Consider the following 12,354-nt stretch of genomic DNA (forward strand, 5'->3'; position numbering starts at 1 on the left):
TACAGATAGCCATAAAGATACCTCACATGGCATCGTGGCTCCTCTGCCTTGTTTGGGGCCAGGCAGTTTTGTCCTCACTCAGCCAAGCCTGGACACCCAGAGCAGCATTTTCTGGCTGGTGGCCAGTCACAAGTGGTGTCCCCAAGGGCTCAGCTCCCATTGAACACCTTGATCAGGGATCTCGGCCAGGGCATTGAGTGCACCTTCAATAAGTTCACGGACAGCACCGAGCTGGGAGGGCGTGCTGATCTGCTGGAGGGGAGAAAGGTGCTGCAGACGGAGCTGGAGAGACTGCGTTGATTCCATGGTTGGGCTGCAGTTGGACTGCAGGACCTCGAAACTATTTTCCAACCTGAGCCATTCTAGGATTCCATGATCCCATGTGCATTCCAAGTCCATTCCATAACCAGACCCTACCTCATATCTAGCCAATTTCCCAAAATCCCATCCCATATCCATCGCATATCCATATCCCCACATCCCAATCCCAAATCTCACAGCCAAATCCCACATCCAACGCCCCAATCCCGCATTTCAATCCCACGTCCTAAGTCCCAATCCCAATTCCAAATCTCGCTCCCAATCCCTCATCCCAAATCCATGTCCCACCCGTCAATCCCAATCCCCCATCCCTAATCCCAATCCCAATCCCGATCCCACATCCCATCCCCTGTAACGACAGAACGCACCCGGAGCCCCTCCCACACCGCTGCTCTGCCCCGCCCCCGTCTCTCATTGGTCAGCGGCAGCGCCACCGGCTCCGATTGGCTGAACTGGGATGGATGTAGGAGTAGATCTTGGGGTATATGGGGTTGTAGTGGGCTGTGTGGGGATACCAAGGGATATGAGGAAATGGGTGGCTGTGAGGGGAATGTGGGTTCTGCCGGTGGCTGTAGGGGGATCTGGGGATGTAGGTAGCTGAACTGGGAATATAGGAAGTTGTAGGGGGGCTATCGGGAGAGAACTGTATTGGACTAGAATATAACTGTTTTGTGGTCTTGGATCTGAACTGTGTTTTCTCCTGGGGTTTCAGGTCCAGGTAATGTTTAGTAACGACTTTGGAGAAGGTTTCAGCATCCAGTCTCCTGCTCAGGAGGAAAGAAGGAGGTTTCTGGAGGACTTCCTGACGAGTGGAGCTGAAGCTCCCCTTCCAAGAAGGCAGCAGGTGAGGCCGTGGTGCATCTCAGCCTTTCCTCAGTGCAAGGTAGCAGCGATTCAGGCTGTGCTTTGCACTGATTCTCCAGCAGCACTTGTGCTTGTATCTGAGCAGCAGGGCCAGGAGGGAACAGAATACCAAGAAGAGCTGGGCCGAACAAGACGTGTCAGCTTCCTCGCTGAAGAAGGAGGAGAAGAGGAAGCCCAGCGTGAGGGTGGAGCTTGCAGCCAAGAGCCACCATCTTCCTCAAGGGCTGCACCCAACGATGCCCGACGCAGACCATCTGGCCTGCGACTTGGTGAAGCTTCTCAGGCAGAGAGTCTGGAAGATCAGGGAAGTGCGGGAATAAGCCAAGGAAACAGCAGCAGCAACATCTCGTGTCGAGCCCAGCCTGCCCGAGGAGCCCTCTGTTGTCAGATCTGGGTTGCTGCCACCCATAAAGGAAGGAACGGGGTCTCCCACCGAAGAGATGGCGGCAGCAGCATCTCATGCTGAGTCCAGCCTGCCCAAGGAGTCCCCCACCATCAGATCTCTCCGTGCCTCCGCGCATGGGGAACAGAGGGGACTCACACAGTGTGTAACACCGAAAGTACAAGTTTAATGCCGTGCCACAAACCCTATATACTAGTACATGTGACCACCCCTATCAGATACCCATGACCTCCCTGACTCCACCCCTGGTGCACGCAGGTACCACCTACCCAATACGCAACATCTCCCTTCTCAGAGAAATAGAGGGTCCCATATGCAGACTGGACCTGGGCCATCAGGAAGTCTGCTGCCTTCCTGGCATCGGGTCAGGGACATAACGAGGAAACTCCCAAAGCTGCTTAGGTCCACTGATTATTTTGCACTATTCATAGTTCAGGTGAGCAGTGATGAAATTCCTTAGAGAAGCCTACAAACTATGAAAAGAGATTTGAGGAGTTTAGGCCATTTAGTTCAAAGAGTGGGAGCTCAAGTGACTGTTTGTTCTATACCTTCAGGGCCAGTGAGGGACGTGGAGCAGTCTTGGAAAGCACAAGCAATGAATAATTGGATCAGAGGCTGGTGTTGAGCCAGAAACTTTGGGTTCTTTGATCACAGGGCAGTTTACTTGGCCACTGGCCTGTTATCCATGAATGGAATCCAACTATCTCAAATGGGGAAACGAATCCTTGCACAGAAGACAGCAGGGCTTATCGAAAGAGCTTTAAACTAGCTATGATGGGGGAGGGGACAAAACAGGGCTCACCAGGGATGAGCCTAGGGGAATGCTGCTTGAGCTGGGAGTGAGGCAGATGCCGCAGCTGAAGTGCGTCTACACCAATGCATACAGCTTGGCTAACAAGCAGGAGGAGCTGGAAGCAACTGTGCATCTGGCAAACCATGACCTAGTTGCTATTACTGATCCATGGTGGTACCACTGCCATGACTAGTGTGCTGTGATGGATGGTTACAAGCTCTTCAGAAGGGATAGATGAGGAAGAAAGGGTGGTGGTGTGGCCCTTTATATTAGAGTTTTGATGTTATAGAGCTTGGGTTTCAGAATGATAAAGACGAGTGCATGTGGGTAAGGATCAGGGGGAAGGCCTGTAGGGGTGACATCTTGCTGAAGGTCTGTTATAGACCACCTTATCAGGATGAATGGATGGGTGAGGCGTTCTATGAGCATCTCACTATAGTCACACGATAGCCAGCACTCATTTGCTTGGGAGACTTCAACTTCCCTGATATATGCTGGTGCACATATATATATATATATATATATAATATAAGAAAGATCAGAGGAAGCAGTCCAAGAGGTTTCTAGATTGTATGGAAGATAGCTTCCTTACGCAGCTGGTACAAGAGCCTAGCAGGGACAGCAGTGATGCAGACACTCGCTGAGGTCACAACCATTGCCGGGTGGGAGCGTTTGTGCCACAGCTGGTGAGCAGAGCTGGTGCTCTGGTGTCTGCACGCAGACTGAGCTCTGGGCCCTCCTTGGAGCTGATCACCCTGTGAGAGCCCGTCTGAAGCAGCAGTGTGGCGTGTGCGTGATCTGGTCACAGCTTGGGCTGAGCAGGCCCAGCAGGTGAGCTGGGTTTGGTGCTGGGTGGCTGCCGGGAGGTGTCTCAGCAGAAAAGCTGTGCTGGGGAGGAGTTCCCAGCTCCAGCGGTGCCCCTCAGCACGGCTGTTTGCAGAAATGGGTTCTTGTTGAGATTCCATCCCGTGTTACGGTGAGGATGATGAAATGTCATTCCTCCCCTGGAAAACTGCTGCCGGGACCCCAGCTTCATGTCAGACATGACAAAGGAGGGAGAGCGAGGCCTTCCCCGAGAGCAACTTGTGCCTCACTGCCCCACAGATGGCTGGGTGCAGAAGAAAGCTGGGAAAATGCTTCTTCCTGACAGTTTTTCACTTGTCGCAACTTTCTGCAAGGTTCCTGTCCAAAAGGAGATTTTTGGGGTTCGAGGCAGTCTTAGGAAGAGTGAAGCCAGCTCTTTCCAAGAGCGGGGCACATTCCTGTGGAGAGATCCCCGGGAGCTTCAGCTTCCTCTGAGATTTCACCAGCCATGTCTCAGCCAGGAGATGACTGCTATTTCTATTTCTGCTCTGTGAGTGGAAAGGTATGGCTGGGTTTCTTTGTTTGGTTCTTCTTCCTTTGTCTCACTTTTAAGGGAAGGGACGGAGTGGGAGGAGCCCTACTGGTCCTTTGTGCCCTCAATAAGCGGTGGGGTTCTGTGCTCACTGCTGACAGCCTGGGCTAATGGCAGGAACGTGGCTCAGGCTGTTTTCCCTTAGTGATAAATAATGTCTCAGCACTCTGATATCCCATCTCTGGCACCATCTAGAACCTCTCTGCAAACTGTGGCTGCACGTTCCCTCCAATGTTTCTTCCTTTCTCTCTTCAGAAGCAGCCAGCAGGCTGCCAGAGATCCAGCGTCACCTTTCAGAGCCCAGAGGGACGTGATGGGGACGGCCCGTCCTTACTGCCAGGCAAAAGTGAGTGTCCTCAGCCCTCTGTCATGAAGTGTGGAGGGATTTGACTGTTACTTCTGGGCGGGGGCAGTGCTGCAGGGGATGTCCTGTGTGCCCCGGTGGCGCAGTGGTAGGAATGCCGCTTTGCAACACGAGGGCCCGGGTTCGAATCCCCCTGGGACTGTTCTCACAGTGTGTTCTTGGGGTCTTAATCCCTGGGCTTGACAGTTACCTTTGCCGTCCTGATCTGTAATGGGAACCCAACGTCCACCAGAGATCTCTTGGTACAGGTTGAACATGATATGGGAGAGCTGGCATTGAGCCTTTGGCATTTTCTTGCTTTTCCCAGCAGTGGTGACAAGCTCGGATGTGCTGGAGGACATCACGGGCAATCCGGGTTTGCTCTCTTGGATCAATGGTGAGTTTGGGAGCTGCAGAACGCACAGGTGTGCGTTTGCACAGAGTGTGTGTGAGAAGTCCCCCAAACGGTGATCATCCTGCATTTTCAGATGTGGCAAGAGCTGCTGAGTTCCCCCACAAGAAGCCCAGCAGCCCTGCCCCAGGACATTTCATCGCTGAGCTCCCTGACAACCCCTGGGAAAGCACAGAGCTCAGCATGGAGGCACAGGCTGCCAGCAGGATCCCCAGCGACCCCTTCTGGGGGCTTCCACCATCCCCTGGGTTCCTGTCTGAGCTGCAGTGTGGGTTGTCACAGTTGCAGTCTGTCGTGCCACCAGCGAGTGCCCAGCTCAGTCCGCTGCCAACCACACTGGCTGTCACCACACCTCCCTCAGCCCAACCCACACAGCCCATCAAGGAGGTGCAGCCAAGGCAGCCCCAGGTGCTTCATGCTCCCTTGCCACCGTCACCAGGCTCTACTATCTGCTGCGTGGCAGATAAGAAAAAGAGGGGCAGCACCAAGCGGGCCAAACACCCTGCGCCTGCTGGCACCCCCGAGAAAGGGGAGAGTTCCCAGAAGGAGCAGCCCACCAGCAGCGCTCCAACCAAGAAAAGGAAGCTGCTGCCGTGCAAGGAAAGGAAAGAAAGAAAAGGCTGTAAACGCCCTCCTCGAGTGAAGCTGCCTGGGACCAGCACAGGAGGCAGCAGCAGCGGGCAAAAGGGCACTGCCAGCGAGCTGCACGCGCACCTGTGTGAATCCATCCAGGCCGTGCACCCGCTGGGGCAGAGAGTGACTGCGGTGGGGCCGGTGCGCCAGCCACCCTCTGTGCAGCCCCAACCCACACCCAGTGCCGGCCCTGCTGCCCTCCAGCCCCAAGACACAGGCCCAGACAAGGCAGTGCCGGCACCTCCAGGCAGCACGGCGCGAAAGGAGGATGCAGCCAAGATGACAGTGCAGAGCTGCCTGCGCCCATCACCACGGAGGAGCTCATTCCTGCAGAGGTACCCACTGCCACAGCTGCACCAGCAGCAGCCTCGGCCACAGCGCCCCGTGGACTTTGTGCCCTGCGTGGGGCCCCGGGTGGGTGGCCGTGAGGTACCCAGAGTGCTGGAAGAGTCGCTGCCCATCACAGCCGAGCAGCGGCTCGAGCGGGAGAGCATGAAGAGGCTGGCCCAGGAGGAGCGGCAGCGGGCGGCCCAGCAGATGAAGATCGGCCCCGTGCAGTTCCTGGTGCAGCGGGAGGTAGACATGGCCATAGCTGACATGTACGGCTACCTGTAACCCTGAGCTCCTCGCCGGCCCCGCAGCACCAGGCAGCAGCAGCAGCATTCCACGGGCACCAGCAGCAGCCCCATCCCTCCCCTCCAGAAAAGAGCCATCCTCCAAAGCCATCATTGCAGTGGGATGGGACACTGTCTGGGCACTCAATTGTTGTGGGATAGCAGTTTTACGAATAGCGTTGTTTCTGTTACTCATTGTTTTCTATGATTTGTCATTAAATGCTTTGTGTTCCCTTTGCCATATCTCTCTGCCTGCAGTCATTTGTGCCATGTCACAGCCCCCCAGCTCCCATGGAGGGGAGAGGCAGGAACAGCCGGGCCTGCTGTGCAGTGTACAGATAGCCATAAAGATACCTCACATGGCATCGTGGCTCCTCTGCCTTGTTTGGGGCCAGGCAGTTTTGTCCTCACTCAGCCAAGCCTGGACACCCAGAGCAGCATTTTCTGGCTGGTGGCCAGTCACAAGTGGTGTCCCCAAGGGCTCAGCTCCCATTGAACACCTTGATCAGGGATCTCGGCCAGGGCATTGAGTGCACCTTCAATAAGTTCACGGACAGCACCGAGCTGGGAGGACGTGCTGATCTGCTGGAGGGGAGAAAGGTGCTGCAGACGGAGCTGGAGAGACTGCGTTGATTCCATGGTTGGGCTGCAGTTGGACTGCAGGACCTCGAAACTATTTTCCAACCTGAGCCATTCTAGGATTCCATGATCCCATGTGCATTCCAAGTCCATTCCATAACCAGACCCTACCTCATATCTAGCCAATTTCCCAAAATCCCATCCCATATCCATCGCATATCCATATCCCCACATCCCAATCCCAAATCTCACAGCCAAATCCCACATCCAACGCCCCAATCCCGCATTTCAATCCCACGTCCTAAGTCCCAATCCCAATTCCAAATCTCGCTCCCAATCCCTCATCCCAAATCCATGTCCCACCCGTCAATCCCAATCCCCCATCCCTAATCCCAATCCCAATCCCGATCCCACATCCCATCCCCTGTAACGACAGAACGCACCCGGAGCCCCTCCCACACCGCCGCTCTGCCCCGCCCCCGTCTCTCATTGGTCAGCGGCAGCGCCACCGGCTCCGATTGGCTGAACTGGGATGGATGTAGGAGTAGATCTTGGGGTATATGGGGTTGTAGTGGGCTGTGTGGGGATACCAAGGGATATGAGGAAATGGGTGGCTGTGAGGGGAATGTGGGTTCTGCCGGTGGCTGTAGGGGGATCTGGGGATGTAGGTAGCTGAACTGGGAATATAGGAAGTTGTAGGGGGGCTATCGGGAGAGAACTGTATTGGACTAGAATATAACTGTTTTGTGGTCTTGGATCTGAACTGTGTTTTCTCCTGGGGTTTCAGGTCCAGGTAATGTTTAGTAACGACTTTGGAGAAGGTTTCAGCATCCAGTCTCCTGCTCAGGAGGAAAGAAGGAGGTTTCTGGAGGACTTCCTGACGAGTGGAGCTGAAGCTCCCCTTCCAAGAAGGCAGCAGGTGAGGCCGTGGTGCATCTCAGCCTTTCCTCAGTGCAAGGTAGCAGCGATTCAGGCTGTGCTTTGCACTGATTCTCCAGCAGCACTTGTGCTTGTATCTGAGCAGCAGGGCCAGGAGGGAACAGAATACCAAGAAGAGCTGGGCCGAACAAGACGTGTCAGCTTCCTCGCTGAAGAAGGAGGAGAAGAGGAAGCCCAGCGTGAGGGTGGAGCTTGCAGCCAAGAGCCACCATCTTCCTCAAGGGCTGCACCCAACGATGCCCGACGCAGACCATCTGGCCTGCGACTTGGTGAAGCTTCTCAGGCAGAGAGTCTGGAAGATCAGGGAAGTGCGGGAATAAGCCAAGGAAACAGCAGCAGCAACATCTCGTGTCGAGCCCAGCCTGCCCGAGGAGCCCTCTGTTGTCAGATCTGGGTTGCTGCCACCCATAAAGGAAGGAACGGGGTCTCCCACCGAAGAGATGGCGGCAGCAGCATCTCATGCTGAGTCCAGCCTGCCCAAGGAGTCCCCCACCATCAGATCTCTCCGTGCCTCCGCGCATGGGGAACAGAGGGGACTGACACAGTGTGTAACACCGAAAGTACAAGTTTAATGCCGTGCCACAAACCGTATATACTAGTACATGTGACCACCCCTATCAGATACTCGTGACCTCCCTGACTCCACCCCTGGTGCACGCAGGTACCACCTACCCAATACGCAACATCTCCCTTCTCAGAGAAATAGAGGGCCCCATATGCAGACTGGACCTGGGCCATCAGGAAGTCTGCTGCCTTCCTGGCATCGGGTCAGGGACATAACGAGGAAACTCCCAAAGCTGCTTAGGTCCACTGATTATTTTGCACTCTTCATAGTTCAGGTGAGCAGTGATGAAATTCCTTAGAGAAGCCTACAAACTATGAAAAGAGATTTGAGGAGTTTAGGCCATTTAGTTCAAAGAGTGGGAGCTCAAGTGACTGTTTGTTCTATACCTTCAGGGCCAGTGAGGGACGTGGAGCAGTCTTGGAAAGCACAAGCAATGAATAATTGGATCAGAGGCTGGTGTTGAGCCAGAAACTTTGGGTTCTTTGATCACAGGGCAGTTTACTTGGCCACTGGCCTGTTATCCATGAATGGAACCCCCATATCTCAAATGGGGAAACGAATCCTTGCACAGAAGACAGCAGGGCTTATCGAAAGAGCTTTAAACTAGCTATGATGGGGGAGGGGACAAAACAGGGCTCACCAGGGATGAGCCTAGGGGAATGCTGCTTGAGCTGGGAGTGAGGCAGATGCCGCAGCTGAAGTGCGTCTACACCAATGCATACAGCTTGGCTAACAAGCAGGAGGAGCTGGAAGCAACTGTGCATCTGGCAAACCATGACCTAGTTGCTATTACTGATCCATGGTGGTACCACTGCCATGACTAGTGTGCTGTGATGGATGGTTACAAGCTCTTCAGAAGGGATAGATGAGGAAGAAAGGGTGGTGGTGTGGCCCTTTATATTAGAGTTTTGATGTTATAGAGCTTGGGTTTCAGAATGATAAAGACGAGTGCATGTGGGTAAGGATCAGGGGGAAGGCCTGTAGGGGTGACATCTTGCTGAAGGTCTGTTATAGACCACCTTATCAGGATGAATGGATGGGTGAGGCGTTCTATGAGCATCTCACTATAGTCACACGATAGCCAGCACTCATTTGCTTGGGAGACTTCAACTTCCCTGATATATGCTGGTGCACATATATATATATATATATATATATATAATATAAGAAAGATCAGAGGAAGCAGTCCAAGAGGTTTCTAGATTGTATGGAAGATAGCTTCCTTACGCAGCTGGTACAAGAGCCTAGCAGGGACAGCAGTGATGCAGACACTCGCTGAGGTCACAACCATTGCCGGGTGGGAGCGTTTGTGCCACAGCTGGTGAGCAGAGCTGGTGCTCTGGTGTCTGCACGCAGACTGAGCTCTGGGCCCTCCTTGGAGCTGATCACCCTGTGAGAGCCCGTCTGAAGCAGCAGTGTGGCGTGTGCGTGATCTGGTCACAGCTTGGGCTGAGCAGGCCCAGCAGGTGAGCTGGGTTTGGTGCTGGGTGGCTGCCGGGAGGTGTCTCAGCAGAAAAGCTGTGCTGGGGAGGAGTTCCCAGCTCCAGCGGTGCCCCTCAGCACGGCTGTTTGCAGAAATGGGTTCTTGTTGAGATTCCATCCCGTGTTACGGTGAGGATGATGAAATGTCATTCCTCCCCTGGAAAACTGCTGCCGGGACCCCAGCTTCATGTCAGACATGACAAAGGAGGGAGAGCGAGGCCTTCCCCGAGAGCAACTTGTGCCTCACTGCCCCACAGATGGCTGGGTGCAGAAGAAAGCTGGGAAAATGCTTCTTCCTGACAGTTTTTCACTTGTCGCAACTTTCTGCAAGGTTCCTGTCCAAAAGGAGATTTTTGGGGTTCGAGGCAGTCTTAGGAAGAGTGAAGCCAGCTCTTTCCAAGAGCGGGGCACATTCCTGTGGAGAGATCCCCGGGAGCTTCAGCTTCCTCTGAGATTTCACCAGCCATGTCTCAGCCAGGAGATGACTGCTATTTCTATTTCTGCTCTGTGAGTGGAAAGGTATGGCTGGGTTTCTTTGTTTGGTTCTTCTTCCTTTGTCTCACTTTTAAGGGAAGGGACGGAGTGGGAGGAGCCCTACTGGTCCTTTGTGCCCTCAATAAGCGGTGGGGTTCTGTGCTCACTGCTGACAGCCTGGGCTAATGGCAGGAACGTGGCTCAGGCTGTTTTCCCTTAGTGATAAATAATGTCTCAGCACTCTGATATCCCATCTCTGGCACCATCTAGAACCTCTCTGCAAACTGTGGCTGCACGTTCCCTCCAATGTTTCTTCCTTTCTCTCTTCAGAAGCAGCCAGCAGGCTGCCAGAGATCCAGCGTCACCTTTCAGAGCCCAGAGGGACGTGATGGGGACGGCCCGTCCTTACTGCCAGGCAAAAGTGAGTGTCCTCAGCCCTCTGTCATGAAGTGTGGAGGGATTTGACTGTTACTTCTGGGCGGGGGCAGTGCTGCAGGGGATGTCCTGTGTGCCCCGGTGGCGCAGTGGTAGGAATGCCGCTTTGCAACACGAGGGCCCGGGTTCGAATCCCCCTGGGACTGTTCTCACAGTGTGTTCTTGGGGTCTTAATCCCTGGGCTTGACAGTTACCTTTGCCGTCCTGATCTGTAATGGGAACCCAACGTCCACCAGAGATCTCTTGGTACAGGTTGAACATGATATGGGAGAGCTGGCATTGAGCCTTTGGCATTTTCTTGCTTTTCCCAGCAGTGGTGACAAGCTCGGATGTGCTGGAGGACATCACGGGCAATCCGGGTTTGCTCTCTTGGATCAATGGTGAGTTTGGGAGCTGCAGAACGCACAGGTGTGCGTTTGCACAGAGTGTGTGTGAGAAGTCCCCCAAACGGTGATCATCCTGCATTTTCAGATGTGGCAAGAGCTGCTGAGTTCCCCCACAAGAAGCCCAGCAGCCCTGCCCCAGGACATTTCATCGCTGAGCTCCCTGACAACCCCTGGGAAAGCACAGAGCTCAGCATGGAGGCACAGGCTGCCAGCAGGATCCCCAGCGACCCCTTCTGGGGGCTTCCACCATCCCCTGGGTTCCTGTCTGAGCTGCAGTGTGGGTTGTCACAGTTGCAGTCTGTCGTGCCACCAGCGAGTGCCCAGCTCAGTCCGCTGCCAACCACACTGGCTGTCACCACACCTCCCTCAGCCCAACCCACACAGCCCATCAAGGAGGTGCAGCCAAGGCAGCCCCAGGTGCTTCATGCTCCCTTGCCACCGTCACCAGGCTCTACTATCTGCTGCGTGGCAGATAAGAAAAAGAGGGGCAGCACCAAGCGGGCCAAACACCCTGCGCCTGCTGGCACCCCCGAGAAAGGGGAGAGTTCCCAGAAGGAGCAGCCCACCAGCAGCGCTCCAACCAAGAAAAGGAAGCTGCTGCCGTGCAAGGAAAGGAAAGAAAGAAAAGGCTGTAAACGCCCTCCTCGAGTGAAGCTGCCTGGGACCAGCACAGGAGGCAGCAGCAGCGGGCAAAAGGGCACTGCCAGCGAGCTGCACGCGCACCTGTGTGAATCCATCCAGGCCGTGCACCCGCTGGGGCAGAGAGTGACTGCGGTGGGGCCGGTGCGCCAGCCACCCTCTGTGCAGCCCCAACCCACACCCAGTGCCGGCCCTGCTGCCCTCCAGCCCCAAGACACAGGCCCAGACAAGGCAGTGCCGGCACCTCCAGGCAGCACGGCGCGAAAGGAGGATGCAGCCAAGATGACAGTGCAGAGCTGCCTGCGCCCATCACCACGGAGGAGCTCATTCCTGCAGAGGTACCCACTGCCACAGCTGCACCAGCAGCAGCCTCGGCCACAGCGCCCCGTGGACTTTGTGCCCTGCGTGGGGCCCCGGGTGGGTGGCCGTGAGGTACCCAGAGTGCTGGAAGAGTCGCTGCCCATCACAGCCGAGCAGCGGCTCGAGCGGGAGAGCATGAAGAGGCTGGCCCAGGAGGAGCGGCAGCGGGCGGCCCAGCAGATGAAGATCGGCCCCGTGCAGTTCCTGGTGCAGCGGGAGGTAGACATGGCCATAGCTGACATGTACGGCTACCTGTAACCCTGAGCTCCTCGCCGGCCCCGCAGCACCAGGCAGCAGCAGCAGCATTCCACGGGCACCAGCAGCAGCCCCATCCCTCCCCTCCAGAAAAGAGCCATCCTCCAAAGCCATCATTGCAGTGGGATGGGACACTGTCTGGGCACTCAATTGTTGTGGGATAGCAGTTTTAGGAATAGCGTTGTTTCTGTTACTCATTGTTTTCTATGATTTGTCATTAAATGCTTTGTGTTCCCTTTGCCATATCTCTCTGCCTGCAGTCATTTGTGCCATGTCACAGCCCCCCAGCTCCCATGGAGGGGAGAGGCAGGAGCAGCCGGGCCTGCTGTGCAGTGTACAGATAGCCATAAAGATACCTCACATGGCATCGTGGCTCCTCTGCCTTGTTTGGGGCCAGGCAGTTTTGTCCTCACTCAGCCAAGCCTGGACACCCAGAGCAGCATTTTCTGGCTGAGTCCAGC

At 55.2% G+C, this 12,354-nt stretch overlaps 2 protein-coding genes across 4 annotated transcripts; both read left to right on the forward strand.

The window, feature by feature from the left end:
* The first annotated feature begins 35 nt into the window (after positions 1-35).
* Positions 36-5,943, forward strand: LOC146759146 (uncharacterized). 2 transcript variants are annotated; one of them, XM_085510584.1, is made up of 6 exons: positions 36-1,165; positions 1,271-3,212; positions 3,560-3,747; positions 4,033-4,123; positions 4,452-4,517; positions 4,609-5,943. In XM_085510584.1, the coding sequence occupies exons 3-6, from the start codon at positions 3,694-3,696 to the stop codon at positions 5,778-5,780; spliced, it is 1,383 nt and encodes a 460-aa protein (XP_085366710.1). In that variant the 5' UTR covers positions 36-1,165; positions 1,271-3,212; positions 3,560-3,693; the 3' UTR covers positions 5,781-5,943. The 2 variants fall into 2 exon arrangements, with proteins under 2 accessions (XP_085366710.1, XP_085366709.1); XM_085510583.1 differs by having other exon boundaries at positions 1,248-3,747.
* Positions 5,944-8,117: 2,174 nt separating this feature from the next.
* LOC146759147 (uncharacterized) lies at positions 8,118-12,138 on the forward strand. Of its 2 annotated transcripts, XM_085510588.1 has the most exons (5): positions 8,118-9,328; positions 9,676-9,863; positions 10,149-10,239; positions 10,568-10,633; positions 10,725-12,138. In XM_085510588.1, the coding sequence occupies exons 2-5, from the start codon at positions 9,810-9,812 to the stop codon at positions 11,894-11,896; spliced, it is 1,383 nt and encodes a 460-aa protein (XP_085366714.1). In that variant the 5' UTR covers positions 8,118-9,328; positions 9,676-9,809; the 3' UTR covers positions 11,897-12,138. The 2 variants fall into 2 exon arrangements, with proteins under 2 accessions (XP_085366714.1, XP_085366713.1); XM_085510587.1 differs by having other exon boundaries at positions 8,118-9,863.
* The last annotated feature ends 216 nt before the right edge of the window (positions 12,139-12,354 follow it).

Source organism: Coturnix japonica, chromosome 10 (assembly GCF_054131305.1).
Source record: "Coturnix japonica strain WE chromosome 10, WE-NBRP24, whole genome shotgun sequence".
Taxonomy (NCBI): domain Eukaryota; kingdom Metazoa; phylum Chordata; class Aves; order Galliformes; family Phasianidae; genus Coturnix; species Coturnix japonica.